This window comes from Dermacentor variabilis, chromosome 4 (genome assembly GCF_050947875.1).
Source record: "Dermacentor variabilis isolate Ectoservices chromosome 4, ASM5094787v1, whole genome shotgun sequence".
Classification (NCBI taxonomy): Eukaryota; Metazoa; Arthropoda; class Arachnida; order Ixodida; family Ixodidae; genus Dermacentor; species Dermacentor variabilis.
The window spans coordinates 185,667,414-185,684,131 of NC_134571.1; the positions used below are offsets into that span (position 1 = coordinate 185,667,414).

Consider the following 16,718-nt stretch of genomic DNA (forward strand, 5'->3'; position numbering starts at 1 on the left):
AAAGGAGTACTGACACAAAAAAAATTCACGTGGTTTTTTCTGCTTTAATAAGTAGCTAATGACCCAGTAATCATGGCACGAAACCTCATTTACTCCTGAGCGCGACAGATAATTATTTGCAGTCTTTTTTGTAGCAACCAGTCGAAGTTTCGGTTCCAGAGAGCAACGAGACGGCACAAACGGGAAGGTAAACAAAGTGGTCACGTGTTCGCAAAAAACCATGACGTATGCTCTGACGCGCAGCCAGCGTGCGCCACCAACTTGCTGAATATTGTCGTGTGACTGCCACATCGGTCGGACGACCGCAACCAATGACAGCGCCAGTAGCGTGAATGTCATGGTGATGTGGTAGACCCGACAGGGCGGGGCCGGCGAGCGGGCGCCTCGCCGCTCCGATCATGTCTGTTTTTTTTCTTTCCCAGGTCGAAACGCGGGCCTCCTTCGCCGCTGACGGCGGCACTTAAACGGGCTACAATTTGTTTCTGACACGAAATAGCTTATAGAATAAAGTGACCTTGAAAGAGTGCGAGTTATAAAACGTTGTGCGAAATAGTAAACCGTTGGCGTGATTTCTACTCGGACGCGGTAAGCGCAGACGCGCCAGCAATCGTCTGTATATGAAGCGGCTCGCCTAACTGGCCTGTTTGCTCCTCGCTACTAACGGCACCGGGAAAACTAACCGTATTTTCACTTAAGAGAAACATAAATGTTCAGGCATTGATTGTGCTGACGAATTTAGACGCTTTATTATGAGCTGCAGATGCATCGCAAGGACCCTCGTCCCCGGATAGACGGCCGGCGAGCTAGGCCTACATAGTCTCCCAGCGATCGCAAGCCCGCTTGGCATGCTCGTTCACTTCTGTCGGCGCCAATGAAATCAAATATGCTGCAATTTAAGCGTGACATAACAGTGTACACGTTGTGCCGACTAACATAGGCGCTTCGTTATACTAGCTGCAAGCGATCGTGTCACAAGCGCAACCGGTGTCGGATTCGATGGCCCACCAAGCTAAGCCTGCCGGCTCTTGGCCATCGGTGGCTGTCAACGGATCCGATACTGCTAACGCGGCCTTGCGGAAACACGTCTACAGTGCTCGCATAGACATGTTTATATTGTCATCGTTTGTTTCAAACAAGATAGCTGTGCAAATACGGGTGCTTCCACTTTTTGTTCGAAGTTACGTAGCAATCCGAACTTCCACGCAGGGGCGCCGGTTCTGGGCCGCCGCTCGCTCATTTGTACCATGTGTCCCGAATCGCCGCATGCGGCAAGTCGCACACGACGCGCCGTACTACAGATCGCACGGAAAATCGCGCCATGTGTCTCGCGCTTTAGTCGTGGCCAATCACTTAGCGACTCAGATATTGCGGCCGGCGAAAGTGAGGACGAACCTCAACAAAACCTTCGCATCGGCCACAATCAATGGTAACACACAACAAATCGGCGTTGAACGTTGTGGCAGCGCAGTCAAGCTGATAGTGTGGGAAATATCATGATGGACACGACAAAAACTGCAGTTGCAGCGACACGGAGAGCGTCCCACTACAACAGCTAGAACAAGCAACAACAGAGGAGAAGAGCACATGTAAGCCGCATGGCAGCCAACGAAAATTCGTGACGTAGCCACATGACGTAGCGTTTTCTTGGCTATTTACAATCCCAGTTGATGTCAATGTCGCGAGGTGCTCTGTTTTGCGGTTGGCTGCGTGCACATACTTTAAAATTGATTTTAAATATGTTCTAAGTGATATTTGTCGCTGATATTTTATAGACGATGTGTGTGTGACCAACTAAATCGATCTCACAAGTTATCTCGACTTCACATTTTTGTGTCAGTGCTCCTTTAAAGAACCCCAGGCGGTCAGAAATAATCCGGAGTCACCACTACGGCATGCCTCATAATCGGGTTGTGGTCCTGGCGCTTAAAACCCCAGAATTCTTTTTCTTTTGTCACAGTCTTTGATGAAAGTTGAGATTTTATAGTCCATACGGGCTGCTGTCTTGGAACTTCATCGTACAGTAAAACCTCATTAATTCGGATTTCATGCGACCGAAAAAAATGTGAATGAAGCAAATGTGGAATTATCAAGGGTATCCAGAAAACAGTAAGTAAATGCTTACTACGTCAACATACGTCAACACGCCGGGAAAAGGGCACTTGAAGAGTTTCCCGGCCATTGCTGACACGCTGGCCCCTGTGTCCAGCTCCATGGAAATGGAGCTGCCACAGACTTTGACGGGCAGCACGTACAGCGGCACAGACGATGGTACAGTCGAACCCGGCTATATCGAACTCGCAAAAAAACGCCTATCAGTTCGATATAGAGCATAATTCGATATAAGCCTGCTAAATAATTGGATGTCATAAAAGCACATACCATTTATAAAATCACTTTATTGATGAAACTAGCTTAGTTTCGCACGAAATAGTCCTGCATTTTCTCCTGCTTGGGCAATTTCGCTGCGTGCGAGGCACGCAATTCCCCACGTTGTCTAAGGAGTCGGAGCAGCTGAGGCCGCAACATTCCGCATTCGCGCAGAAGCACCAGACTAGTGCGAGCGCACCAATCACTTCGGAGGATGTGGGCCAAAGACGGTCGTTGCTTTCCTCATAGTGCCCATTTTCACTTGTGCTCGGCACGATGTCGGCAATGTAGTCTTCGTTTCCGGGCTCTCCCGTGGTCGCGACACCATCATTGCGCTCACAAACTCGTCCACCGTTGATTCGTCAACAGCTTCCGGAAATTCTGACAGCTCGCTCCAAACTTCGGCAACAACGACAACGGCTTCGTCGCATTAATCAGAATTTACAGTCATCACCGAGCACGCGGAAGTCGGTACGGCTGAAGCTATTTTGGATGAACCACTCGCACACGGCCGTGCGTACGCGTCGGGCACCACGGGCACTACGGGCACCGGGTCGCGAGTTAGGCCGCTTTAGCCCTAATTTCCCCCTTCAAGATCGTGCCGAGAGTGCACCTCGGAATCTTGTACGTTGCGGGGACATCCTACTTGTCACTGCGTTCGACCCGGTTTATAATTTCGAGCTTCACGACGAAAGGCGAATTCTGCCGCTTCATCACGGCAACACTGCGGGAGAAGGCACACACAATGAATCAGATAAGCAGCGAGACAACTCGCACTTACGCCATCTTGCACGACGAGGGCACAAGAGCTTCTGATTGGCTGTCTGAGCAAGCGCTGCGGGCGGGCGGGCCAGGATCATTTTTTGTAGGGGGGTGTCGGCGGCTCCGAGGTAGCGCGGTCACGTAGGGAGAGCGGTTGGATCAGGGTTGGATGGAGCCGCGCCGCCATGTTTTCCCGTCACCGCGAGGGAAAGCCAACTTCCGGGGGCACTTTCCGCCGCTTGACGTTCGATATATCGGGAGTCGCTACTAGTTTTGTTCGATGTATGCGTAATTTTTGCTATATATACTCATTGTAACTATACCGTGTTCAGAAATTGTTCGATATATGGCATAATTCGATGTAAACGGGTTCGATATAGTCGGGTTCGACTGTACAGTGAAACCTCGTTAAACCGTAGTTGGCCGGAGCTCGGAAAAAGTACGTACTAAACAGTAGTGCTGTTTAACCGATTTAGCATGAGATCGCCCACTTACCTGTCGAAAACGAAACTGAGAGAGAGTGTGATGAAAGGGGGAAAAAACATGCAGTATTTATTCACTTCGCGCGACAAAAGTGTTATTTTCGTTTGATGCCGCGGTGGCCTAGCACGACTACAATGGCTTCAAACTTACTGAAGCTCCGTGCCAGCTTTTCAGCCAGCCCCTTCTTCTCGGCAAACACTCGCATGGCAGATTCCTTGTTGGCGTTATGTATTCTCCGTGCACGCGTGCAGTAGTGCTGCAGAAGTCCCGGGGCGCCTTTTTCATTGCCGGGTGCCGGAGTTTGGAATAGAGTTACATTATCACGCCCCTGTTCTCGTCGCGATGATTGCATTCACGAGGATTACGTAATGTGCAGCTTATGCCACTGTCGGGCCTGAATCGCCCATGATGTCGCTTTCCGTGTCGTCCTTATCACTGTCGCTAGTGAACACTTTGGCAATAACAGAGGCAACGATGGCAAAAAGTCGAACCTCGTAGCCGACACGTCTTCGCGGTCGCAGCAGCGCTGCCGAGCAACTTCTTCGCATTCCAAATGCCACACACCATAGTCAACAGCAGATCCCTGTCGCGTGCCAGCGCCGACTCTTCTTCGTGTCACGTTCAATAGCACGGACAATGTCTAATTTTTCTTCTATGTTGAGCACCTGGCGTCTTTTTTATCCGAGCTTCGGCATGACGCGAGTCCTCGCTTGCACGACGCCATAACGCTCTCTGGCACGGCGTCAAAATATGTTGATGTTGATGTGGCTTCACGCACAAACACACAGGGCACTTGGAGGCCGTTGTTCCGATCTCTGAGGCTTGTTGTTCTGCCGGGCCACCCGATGGAGACAAAGCATCGTCGTGTTTGCGCGACGAAAAGTTGAAACGCTACGTTTTAACCGATGCGTACACAAGAAGCTAGTACGGTTTATGCTGATACAAAACACATTATGTTCAATGGCCGCTGAGTCGGGAATTTGACTTTACCACTTTTAAAACGAAACTACTGTTTAAGCGGGTACAGTTTAACGAGGTTTTACTGTACAAGGCCTTTTTGCCACATGTCGAAAATCGGCGGGTCCTCGGCCATGATGTGGAGCCTGGCCGCGGAAGAACTCGAGGCGCATGCCCCTCCGCGTAGCCTTGCGACGGCTACCCTGGCCGCAGGCTTGTTTCGTACCTGGGCTTGAACCGGGCTGTTGATGGTGTCCACAGTTCGTTCCTCCCCCTTTGGCATACCTGTGCCAGGTGCCCAGTTTTCCCGCACATGAAGCATTGTGCTTGAGAGAACTGGCACTGTGAGGGGGAGTCGGCACCTCCACAGCGACCGCAGGTACTGCCCTTTGTCGCCAACTTGTTGACCGCCGCTTCTGCCAACAGCGAGCATGTTGCATGCGAAATCTAGCCGGCGGCAGCTTCCATTGCCAGTGCTGCCTTCACGGCGTCATACAGGGAGGGGTCGGGAAGCTCCAGGAGTCGCTTCTGCATGGCGTGGTTATTGATGCCACAGACGAAACGGTACCGGAGCAGCGAGTCCGGCTGGGTTCCCGAAGGCACAGGCACTCGCTAATCCTCGTAGCGCAGCAACAAACTGCCCGAGGGTCTCTGCTTCCCGGCGGCTCCGGTTGTTGAAGCGCGAACGCTCCATTAATGTGAACGGTGCTGGGTTGAAATGCGAGCGCAGTATAGCGAGCAGCTCACCCAGCGTCTTAACGTCCGACGTGGCTGGCTTGAGAAGGTCAAGCAGGAGACTGGAGACGCGGGTCCCGCAGCTGGCCAGGAAAATGTCTCGCTGTTTGTCCTCGAGTGTGTCGTTTGCGCAGAAGAACACGTGGACTTGCTCCTCGTAAACTGTCGATGCGGACCCATCTCCCTCGAACGGCTCGAGCCTTCCATACAGCGGCGTGGCGGTAGCAACGGGAGCGGGGGGCGGTGTTTCACCGCTCGCGGCAGCGTGGGATGATCCATGGGTACTCGTCGCCAGCCTCGTTGCCAGTGTCACGATCCGCCAGGGTTCGTGAACGAGGGAAGGCTCGAGGCACCCTCCGTTAGACAGATGCTCCGCAGCGTGGTGGTGATGAACGACGACTGACCGCCGAGCAGCTGTGCTCGTTGGTGTTTATTGGTGCGGTGACCAATGTTTGCCACCGAGCCTGGCGGGCCAAGAAAGATTATGCCTGAAGGGGCATCACATGCTTGTTACAGTTGCTTGTTACAGTTGCTTGCTACAGTCGCTTGTTGCACATGTCGGAGAGTCTTTTGCTGCTGTTTCATTGCAATTTTATCACATGCACGGCCACGCAGCAGTTTGGCGGGCCACAGAGTCTTCGTCTTCTTTGCATGTTTAATGTTGTGTGCACCATAGGCCATATACTGCAGTAAAGGGCAATACTCAGTATAGTGAAGTAATGGATATAAAGAAGTAATTTCAACTTCCCCCTTCAATTTGTTATACCGCGGTTCAAGTGTACCAGCACCGGAACGAAAAGTCTTTTATTCACATAAGCGATTAGTGAGCTAAGGCTGTTGGATATTCCAGGCATTTTCCAAGGTTGTGCTTGCCTAGTTTTAACAAAAGCTACTTGCTGGCAAAATTGCATTCATATCTAGTACTACTTGTGCAGCTTTTTCAGTGCACTATCACTACGATATGAGTTATTAGTGTGGCTGACGTCCACACACTGTGAAATTTAAGAAAGCTTGCAGGTTGAAAAAACATCTTTGTTTAAGCAAACAGTGGGAAAATCGCAAACTAGTTGAGTATAGCTGATATGTTTTGTGTAAATTACACCCAAACATTACCATGTTTACTTCTATAAGACCTGCCCTTGTGTAAGACTTGTGCCTTAGTTTGGAGAACAAAAATTGCGTAGTCTACAGTATTCTCTAATATCCTGTTTCCAGAGCCTCCGCCAACTTTGCCCATCACTCCCAAGGAGAAAGCATCCCCCGTAGCAACGACCGTGCAGCCGCACTTGGCAAGGAAAGGCAAGGTTCGCAACAGCGAATCCACCTCTTCAACAGAGGACGTTCCAGAGTACGGCACCCCACCTGGTGCCAGCCCGACCCGGGCGCGCAAGAAACGGCCCCGTGAGGATCTCGAGCACGCTGATGTAGCCAAGCCAAAGAAAGGCTCTGCACCCCGCAAAAGTGGGGCGGGGTCGAAGGGTCGCCGGGACGGTCCCACTCCAAAGAAGGTGCCATCTCGAGTGGAGGAGGCTCCGACCACCCCAACCAAGGAAGAGCACCACCCACCGGCCAGGCGCAAGAGTGACGATGGAGAGGCCAAGAAGCGAAAGCATCTGCCCGAGGTGAGCCCTTTCTCACTGCATGCGGAGGAGTGCACATCACGGAGGGAGACTAGGCCACCTTAGATTTCTGCGGTCAAACCTGCCAACTCGCAAAGACAACACGTGGGATAACAACAAACACGAGCAAACCTCCACAAGTGTGCAGAAAAGGAAGCGGGCAAGAAACGGCGAGTAGCTTAGAGCGAGCACTGCGAGGAAAACCAGAATCATTTCTTTCAAGCGGGGTTCCCGGCCACACCATGGTGGAGCTACAATGAGCTAGATAGTAGAGCTGTGCAGGCAGCAGCCGGTCTAAGCCACTCTTCATAAAGGAGGTGTTGGCAGCTTGCCCAACCGCAGCGCGGGAAAGCCAGCTTTGAGACATCCACCCAGTCGTTGCAATTGCTGCGATTGGGTGGATGAATTGCTACAAAGCTACAAAGCAATTAGCAAGGAATTACTATGAATTGGTACAAAGCAATCCTTTGTAGCAATTGCCACGATTGGGTGGATGTCTCATTTCCCTTTAATCAGTTTTGTGTTGTTTGAAGTTTGATATGGTCGTCAGTGGCTGCTATTGTACGGCGTCACCTGTTATGGGCTCATTCCAATAGCCACTTTGGTTGGCGATGTCCGTCGCAACTATCGCCAGGAATGAGAAAATAAATACGCAGTTCCTTCCGGGATCAAAGCTGGGCCCACGCCAGCGTTTGCTCACTTGCAGCGGAAACATCCATTATAAACGTGTCCTTGCGCGCTGAGGAGACATACGATGCGACATGCATGTCGGGTGGCGTCGATGTGCACTTTGCATTAGAGTTTGATATTATTACACCAGGTGCAGCTGCTTAGCGTTGTATATGCGTAGGTAATGTGCGGACTGCCGTTTCTGAAAACGTCATTAATGCAGGATTGCTGTCAAAAGCCTAGCCCCAGGCACCGACAGCAATAACCGCTGGACAAATAAAGTTTATTGCTATCCTATCCTATCCTTCCGTCAAAAAAAGTTTAATTGTTGTGAGACATCAAATGCATTGACTGCTATGGCCGTTCAACAGGGATTCTAAAATATCTTGTTGCCTCTGGATTTCGTTGTCGCTGGTTTTGACTGTATCATATTGTTTAACCCTTTGACTTCTGCAGTAGTTGTTCGTTACCTATGCTTCACCACCAGTCCTGACATAGAGGTTTTGTGCCAAGTGGAGCAAAGTGACCTGGCACAAAGCATAGGAAAGGGTGGGGGGGCTTAGGTAGATGCCACTTTAGGGGCCGCAGACCATAGAATAATTACATGTTGCTGGGAATTTGTTGTATTGTATGCTTTGCCATTGCAGACTCTGCGTTGGCCTCTGTGATACCGTTTGGACGGTAGTTTTTTTTTAATTGCGATAAAGACTTGCCCTTAAGGCATAATTCTTGGAGCGTATATGTGTATTATATGTGTGCTGTGGACGGTAGTTAAACACCTGCTCCCGCCTAGTGCGCATTGCCATCTTCTATACTCACAGATAACTTTCTGTAACTATGAAGGGAAAGCTACTGAGGCAAAGCGCGCACTAGTGAGAACGCTTCTGAAGAGTCCCCTGTTTTCATCCGCGTTGGTTTAAGCTGGGGGGGGGGGGGGGTAGCGGGTCTCCTCCTCTGTCGTACAGCTGCATCCAATCAGCAGCCGCCAAAATGGACCGTCCACTAGGTGAGCATACCCCCCCCCCCCCGGTGTAGAGAAAACATACAACACCTTGTTAGCAACAGTTAAAAAAAGACAAAACACACCACTGAATGTAAATGTTTACTTATTTTGTAGCTTTCCCCTTTCTTCATCGAATTCGATATATCCGGGTTCGACTGTATACAAAAGTGAAATATACATCTTTCGTCACCTACTCAACGTTTCAGCGTATCAAAACGCCACAGTGAGGTTGCTAGCACAAAGTAAAGTTGCTTGAAAAAAGATGGCTTTTATTGTGCACTGGAACTGTTAAGGACTAACATGTAACTTAGGCGACGTAATAGATATTTTAAATCGGTTCTCTCCTGTAGCCCTATGAGTTCAGGAGATAAATTGGGGCTCCAAAAACACGAACTTTCTGAAACAACGCAAGGTTGTTTGCAGAGACCCTGACACCACTATTCGTCTTTCGGGTGACGTTGCACTTATTATGCCGTGCAGTACTACAGTGCAAGAAATCCAGCTAACTACGTCTTTCAAAGCAGTTGCATTTAGCGTATCTGTTAGGGTATCTGTTAAAGGCCTGGAGAAACTTGTTGGAACAACTTCCAGAACCTTTTATATAGGTAGGTGATTTTAATGCACCAACAGACTCTAGAGGGCAAACTGTAGAAAATTTTATTCTAACAAATAATGTCTGCATTCTCAATACAAACAACCCAACGTACTGCAGACCAAGCACAGGAAAAGTGAGTTGGCTTGATTTAGCTCTGTCTTCTCCAGATCTTTTACGTCCACCTAACTTGAGAAGTACATGACAATCCACACGGAAGTGATCATCTGCCATGCTTTATATGTCTCGCACAACCAACTCCAGCACCTTCTGCGGTGGAAACTACATCTAGCAAACTGGACATTATATATGACACATGCTGCGTTAGAAAAACAATACAACGAAAGTCTTAGCATAGAGGAAATTAAGGAAAGATCTGTCTTCTTCAAGCGGCATCCACATCAATACCCCAAACATTAAGGTTAGCATGAGAAAATCGAAAGCCGTTGGTGGGCAGACGAATGCCATACAGCGAAAAAGAAGCAAAACAAACATTGGGGCACTTTCAGGAGGTACCCGATGTACATGGATCTAGTAAACTTCAAGTAAACGCAAGCTCAAGCACGTTACAGCCATAGAAAAGCAGGAAAAAGACAACTTGGGACAACTTTCTATTTTCTATAAACACTTCGACACCAACCAAAAAAATCTGGGAAGGTCTGTGGAAAATGAATTATGATTACATAGCCTATACAATCCCTCTGCTAACTCTTCCTAGTATTCATACAACCCTCCAAGGTCAAGCGGACATCTTAGGAGAACATTTTGCCCAAGTGTCAAGGTCATCAAACTATAATGCCAATTTCCTATCTTAAACTGAAGTTACCTCCCAGAGGAGGCGTGAAGGAAGACTGTAACAGCCTATTTAATATAAATGAACTGTGGAGCATGCTCAGTATGTGCAAGCAAACAGCACCAGGTCTAGATAACATTCATTACGAATGCTTCAGCACTTATCTGAAGCCGCAGCAAATGCTTTAAGCAGAAGACACACGGTACGATTCGGTGTCCGACCCGGCATGCAGCGCTGCGTGCTCTGGCATGCGACATACAACAATTCGACGCACACGGTACGCGCATCCGGACGAGCGAGCGGCGCATAAGCTCCGCCCTGATCCAGCTCCTCAGCTTGTACATTCAGAAGAGTTCATATCCACGTCGAGAAATGCAATGTAAACAACTCTGCGCAATGCTACTTCGCTTTACGTGAAAACTGTCAATAAAATTATGCCCCTGCGAGTGACAGAACACTTCACGGCGGCACATTGTCCACTGACGGCTCCGCTGACAGCCAGCGATAGGGCCGGTAGGCCTAGCCAGGCGGACCTCGCGGCCAACGGCGCTTTCAATCCAGCCTTAGCTCGTTGAAGATCGCTTACTTTTGCCAAAACGGTTAACACTGTACACTTAGGTCGCCCGTAATGAAATACAATTGGTTTACTCGACGCAGTCGTTGCGAAGGGCAAACGTGCAAGCGAAGCGAGCAGCCTCGCTCAGACGGTCGGTGTGTGCTGTCTGCTCACGAAATGCCCTCGCTTCGCAGCTCTTGATCTTGCCAGTAGCTTAATACTAGTGTACTAGGCGCTGCTTTGCAGAGCAGGCACACGTTCGATATAATTTTATTGAACTGGCAACTATTTTGTGTCAGAAATAAACTGCAGCCGGCAAGGGAAAAGAAAAATAAAAGATGGCGAGAAACCGGCCCGCCGGCGCTGCCACTATGGAGGGAACGTCACAGAATGTCACATGCCAGCCACACTGACGTTGACTGTGGCCAAACGACGGCGGGGTTGTCGGATGCGTCAGACGATAAAAATCTGTCCGGTTTGTCGCACGTCGAACGCCAGATCGGATACCAAATTGGACCGTGTGTCTCCCGCTTTACTCAAGTTCTTCAACAAGGTGTGGATTATGGGCACAATAGCCCAAGCATGGAAGAATGCTGTAATCATCCCTTTCTTGGAAACAGGGAAACCACATACCCTGCGTAATAGCTACCCTCCATTAGCCCTGACACATTGTCAGGCTCGTGTTCATCCTTGAGCATCATAACCTGCTACATACTAACCACTGTGACTTTTGGAAGATTCAGTTAACATCAGACCATTTATTCCAGTTAGAAAATAAAATACAAGTGGCATTTATACATAGACAACAGTGTCTGGCAATCTTCTTTGATCTAGAAAAGGCCCATGACACTACCTGGAGGTTTGGAATTTTACGGGACTTAGTTGATATGGGAATAAGAGGCAGAATGTTCAACTGCTTAAATGGCTTTCTCTCAAGCAGCACCTTTCAGGTACGCATTGGCACAACCCTATTGCGTATTTTTGCTCTAGAAAATGATGCACCACAGAGTACAACCCTCTCTATAGCTAGAATGAGTTCCATCGCAAAAATAATGCCTAGTTCTGTGGAGCATTCCATAAATGTGAATAACCTACAAATTGCTTGCCATTCTTCCAATACTAACACCTGTGAACGCCAGGTACAGCTAACCATAAACACACTGTCTGGATGGGCAGACAAAAAGGGGTTCTGGTTTTCAAATGAGAAAACAGTGATTGTATTATTCTCACGCAAACGAAGACTCCAACCAGACCCTACTCTACAGCTAAATAAACATACAGTCGAACCCACTTAAAACAATATTCAAGTGCTATGAAAATTTCATTGTTGTGACCGATAATTGTTACAGCCGGGTTGCATGAACAAATCAAAATAGGGGAATGGCAGAGCTGATGTGAGAAAACTATAATGGCGGGTATACCAGTGCCCCTCCCCACCACCTTCCTCCATCCTGCTTCTGATTGTGTTCACTCGTTTAACTGCTTCCTGGGCGCTCTGATTGCGTGAAACAAGCCGCGGCTGTCACATTAAAGAATGGCACTGCTATAACAACTGCAAAGGGGTGTCATGGGTGGCAAGTGATATGCTAGCACCACCGAGGCATCACTTTGGTGGCCCTAAAAAGGGCCTTTCAAGCATTGCAAAAAGGCTGCCACGGCAGCCTGTCAGCTTGGAAAATTCAGAAGAAATGCTGAGGAGATACCGCCACAAGCATGTCGCCACATACTTCTTACTGGCTTGCACGAGAGAGGCCTACCGTATTTACTCAAGTCTAACGCACACCTTTTTTCCAATAAAACAGGTCCAAAAATTGCATGCGCATTAGAATCGAGTACGGCCCTAAATTCCCGTTACCATATCGCCATCAGCATTCGAAAACTGGCTGCCTCGTACGCGCTTCTAACCTAGCTGCTGTAGCCTCCTCCACGTGCATACCTCCATGTTGTTCATGTAACCAGGCGCTGGTATAACCTAGTCTACCACCTGTCTTCCCGTTGTCTGCGTTTATTCAATCAGCATGGATGCGCCGACTGCGAATACACGCGAAGTCCACCACGATGCTGCATTTAAAAGGAAAGTTATCATGTGCGCGAAGACAGACAGAAATCGGGCTGCCATCACAGGCGTTCGGAGTTCCCGAAACTTGCGTGCGTGACTGGCACAAACAGAAGAATATTTTCGCCAGCAAAGCAACAAGGAAAGGTTTCAGTCGACCGAAGCAGGGCCGCTTCGGCGAAATAGAAGAGCTGCTCACGGAATACGTGCAAGAGCAGCGAGCGGCACAGCGGCTTGTGACAACCGATCTGCTCAAAGTACGGGCGATGCAGTTAGCCCCTACAGAAAGGGCTAATGCGGAGTGACTTCATAGCGAGCAGGTGCTGGCTAACAAATTTTATGAAAAAAAAAAGGCTTTTCTCTTCAAAGGCAGACAGGGATATGCCAAAAATTCCCCGAAGAATATGAAGAGAAATTGCACAGTTTTCAGCGGTACGTTTTGAAGTTGCACCATAAAAACGGCTACCACTTCGGACAGATTGGAAATGCCGGTCAGACACCGCTCTACTTTGACATGCCTGCCACCACAACCATTCAAAAGGAGGGGGCGAAGCAAGTGCGCATTTTGTCTCCTGCCACAAAAACACTAGAGTCACCGCAATGCTTTGTTGCACTGCAGATGGGCGCCAGCTGCCCCCGTATCTTATCTTCAGACGGAAGACGCTCCCAAAAGGAATCGTGTTTCCGAGTGGTGTGATTGTGCGTGCAAATGAAAATGACCACGGACTTGGTTGCCGACTGGATTGATAACGTTTGGCAGCAGAGACCTGGCGTCAGTTTGAGTCTGCGTGGGATGCTTGTGCTTGACACGTTCAGGTGCCACCTTGACCAGCGCATCAAGGACAAGCTGGCTGCATGCAACACCGACCTTGTCGTGATACTCGGCAGCATGACATCGCAGCTCCAGCCGCTCGGTGTTTGTTTGAACAAGCCAGTGAAAGATAGAATTCGGGCGCTCTACACCGAATGGCTTGTCAGTGGCTGCCACTAAGTCACACCCGCAAATAAAAATGAAGCGTGCCTGGCTGCAGGACTTTGCTGAATGGGTGAAAGATGCATGGTGCACGATCTCGTTTTCCATGGTCAACAAGGTCTTTAAAAAGTGCACGATTTCGAATGCCATGGACGGCACCGACAATGAAATGCTTTGGTCTGTTCATAGCGATAAGGAGTTCTCTGATAGCGGTGAGTAATATCTATTGCACCACGCGACTTGTACCGGCACAGTGAAAATCTTGGCGGCAAGGTGCGCCGCTTCCATTTGCATTTTTATTCATCGCAACTTTAGTGTATTGGGAATAAATTTGTTTTTTCCAAATGAGAGAAAATAGTATTTCTATATGAAAGCACGAGGTGCACAGTATTGTACTCCCCCCCCCCCTTTTTTTTTTCATAGAGAATGGGTGCGCGTTACAATCAAGGTTATTGTTTTGTTTTTATTTTTTGGTCGCAGTAAATGGGTGCGCGTTACAATCGAGGGCGCGTTAGAATCGAGTAAATGCGGTATGTCGATCAGCCTTGCTGGCTTTACTCGAAGCTGCTGACATCCTTCTCCAATGCATCCAGTTGCTCGACGTAGTGCAGCGGAAGGTTTGTCGCGAAAACGAAGCCCAGGAGGGTCTGAATCATCTGCCAGGCCTCCTGTGGGGGCAACGTTGAGGCAGCCTGCCCTAGCACATCATCGCTGTGGTCCTCGCCATCACTATCTGATGCAAGCACATTCGCAACAATCGCATCATCGGTTAGAAGCACTTAGTTTCCAAGTCTATAGGTGTGCGCTTTCTTTTCACCGGCAACGTCATGCATTGCCAATGATCAGCGGACGGGTCAGCCATCTTCCATTTCGGTGGCGACTCAAGCGAGGCTGAGAAACCGAGTGGCCAGGAACGATTTCAGTGCAACCAACAAAGACGAAAGGGAGTGATTAAGCTGTTTGCAGAACTGCGCTGACCTGCGAGCAACTGAGCAACATACGAGCAATCTGCGAGCAGCGCAATCGACGTGGTACATTCGTGTTTCAGAGGGTGGGGCTGCGTAAAGCTATGGGCGCAGCCCATTCGTGTTCAGAGGGGTGGAAGGGCGATGGATGAGAGCCGCGTGGAGATGGCTAAAAATGAGCGCACGGTGGCTGTTAGAGCAGTGGCCCATCGTGCAGTGGCTCGAAGTTCTTGTTTTCTTTTTTTCTTTTCAAGGATTTCGCATTTCACTACCTTTCGGCTCGGACACCCAGCAGCAAGACTTCATCATTATAACCGATAATGCAGCATTGGAGCATTGTAGTTAGCAGGTTGTTTCACCGTGGAAAACATGCAAAAGTTGACGGTGCGATAGCTTCTCATTGTTAAAACTAATATATTGTTAAAACCAGTATCGTTATAAGTGGGTTCGACTGTAATCTACCAGTAAGAAATGAACACAAATTTCTAGGTTTAGTTTTTGATAAGTCACCAAGTTTCATCCCACATATAAATTCATTTAAACAAAAGCAAATAAGGCACTCAACATACTAAAGATCATATCTCTAAAAAAGCTGGGGCTCAAACAAAACATGCATCCTACACGTATACACTTATACCGATCATTAGTTTGCAGCATTCTTGACTACGGTTCAGTTGTGTACTGTGGGTTCCTCTCACACCCGTACTCTTGGGACAAAGGAACGACAGTACACAGTATGCAAACAATCACAAGGGCATTTATTGCACCTTTCATAGATCAGTGCCTGCTAGCCGAGTTGCTATTCACAACACATGCCGATGGGCGCGCGACAAATCTAGAAGTCTGACTCACCGCGACCGGAAGCGAGCGAATATGTTCGCCCCACGCTGGATCCCAAGGCCTGGTCGTTCGCGTGTATGGTCACGCGAATCGTGGCGCGTTCGAGGGCGGCCACACGAGGCGGTCTCGCAGAAGCATGGGTCGGCGCGCACGCGGGAGACGTCCCCGCCGCGCGCCGACCGGGCAAGAGGGTCGCTGCACGTGCGGCACGATCGTCCCGCTTCCTGTCTCAAACCCAACAACCCGAGCGCCTTGTCTCCCGACGCCCGAGTAACCCCGCAGCGGCGCGACGCTCGCGCCATCTCTCGCACCGCGCTTGTACCACCCGACCGCCGCGGGCGCCAGGCCACGCGGGGGGCGAAGCCGCCCTGCAGGAGACGAGCCATGCGGGAAAACTAGATCTCAGGGGAGGCGTGAGAGTCACGCATCCCCACATCCCCCCAACCTTAAATCACTACATATTCCGGCGAGACATGTGACACGGTCTAACATCAAACTGTGCTTCGCAAACAAGGTAGAACATTAAACAGTGGTCGCGCCGAAGAAATGTCCGCACGCTGTCCATAACATGCGAGCCGACATTGTCCTTGGGTGCACCGCTGGCGTCCGCCGGTCACAGCGGCAGCTTTGCAGACTCGACGGCACGATGCCAGGCCAGGACTCCGGAGACGACGACGCAGTAGTCGGTACGAACAAGCGTTGCTCGCGCCGCCGCGCCCTGCTGGGAAGAGCCGCCGTAGCTGTCGGTGACCGCCGGCTCTTTTGTCCGCCACCGAGGGTTGTGAGCTGGATGCAGGAGGCCGCCGAAGTCGCCGCGCCGAACTGGCCACAGCATCACCATCGCCCGGGGTGGCTCGATCGTAGTCCGGGGCAGCAGCAGACGATGTGCAGGTGACGGCAAACCAGGGGTGACTCCAATCACGCTGCGTAAACTCAACACACTCGGCAAACACTAAAGTAGTGCAAGGGAGAGGAATTACATGCGCATCGCCCACGTGGTACGATGTTCAACTCGGCTAGAAAAAGATGGGGCAGCTACTCAGATGCTAAGTTCACGTGAACGAAGCTCGCTTTCTTGAGTCGAACGAGTAATTTCAGTTCGTGCGAGGCTAAATAGAATGAGGGAAGCGAATTGCAACACCTCAACGCCACGGTCCACCAGGTTGTGTCCCTCCACGTGCGACAGGCAGCTTCGTAAAGCCTTAGGCCTAAAGCGTCGCTACCCTGACAACAACCGGCATCCAAAAACAACACCCAAAATGGGCGCAAAACAGGCAGCCGCGAGGAGACGTTAGCTCTGTGAGGTGGTCCTACTCCGCTCGGTGCACAAAGCATCCGAGTTGACGGC

General features: G+C 49.9%; 1 protein-coding gene across 3 annotated transcripts in view; it reads left to right on the forward strand.

Moving 5' to 3' along the window:
• pps (protein partner of snf) overlaps positions 1-16,718 on the forward strand; it is a 145,966-nt gene that overhangs the window by 51,846 nt on the left and 77,402 nt on the right. For all 3 annotated transcript variants that reach the window (XM_075690710.1, XM_075690709.1, XM_075690711.1), the window contains exon 6: positions 6,520-6,926. In XM_075690710.1, coding sequence (XP_075546825.1) covers positions 6,520-6,926 — 407 coding nt within the window. The remainder of the gene's footprint in view (positions 1-6,519; positions 6,927-16,718) is intronic.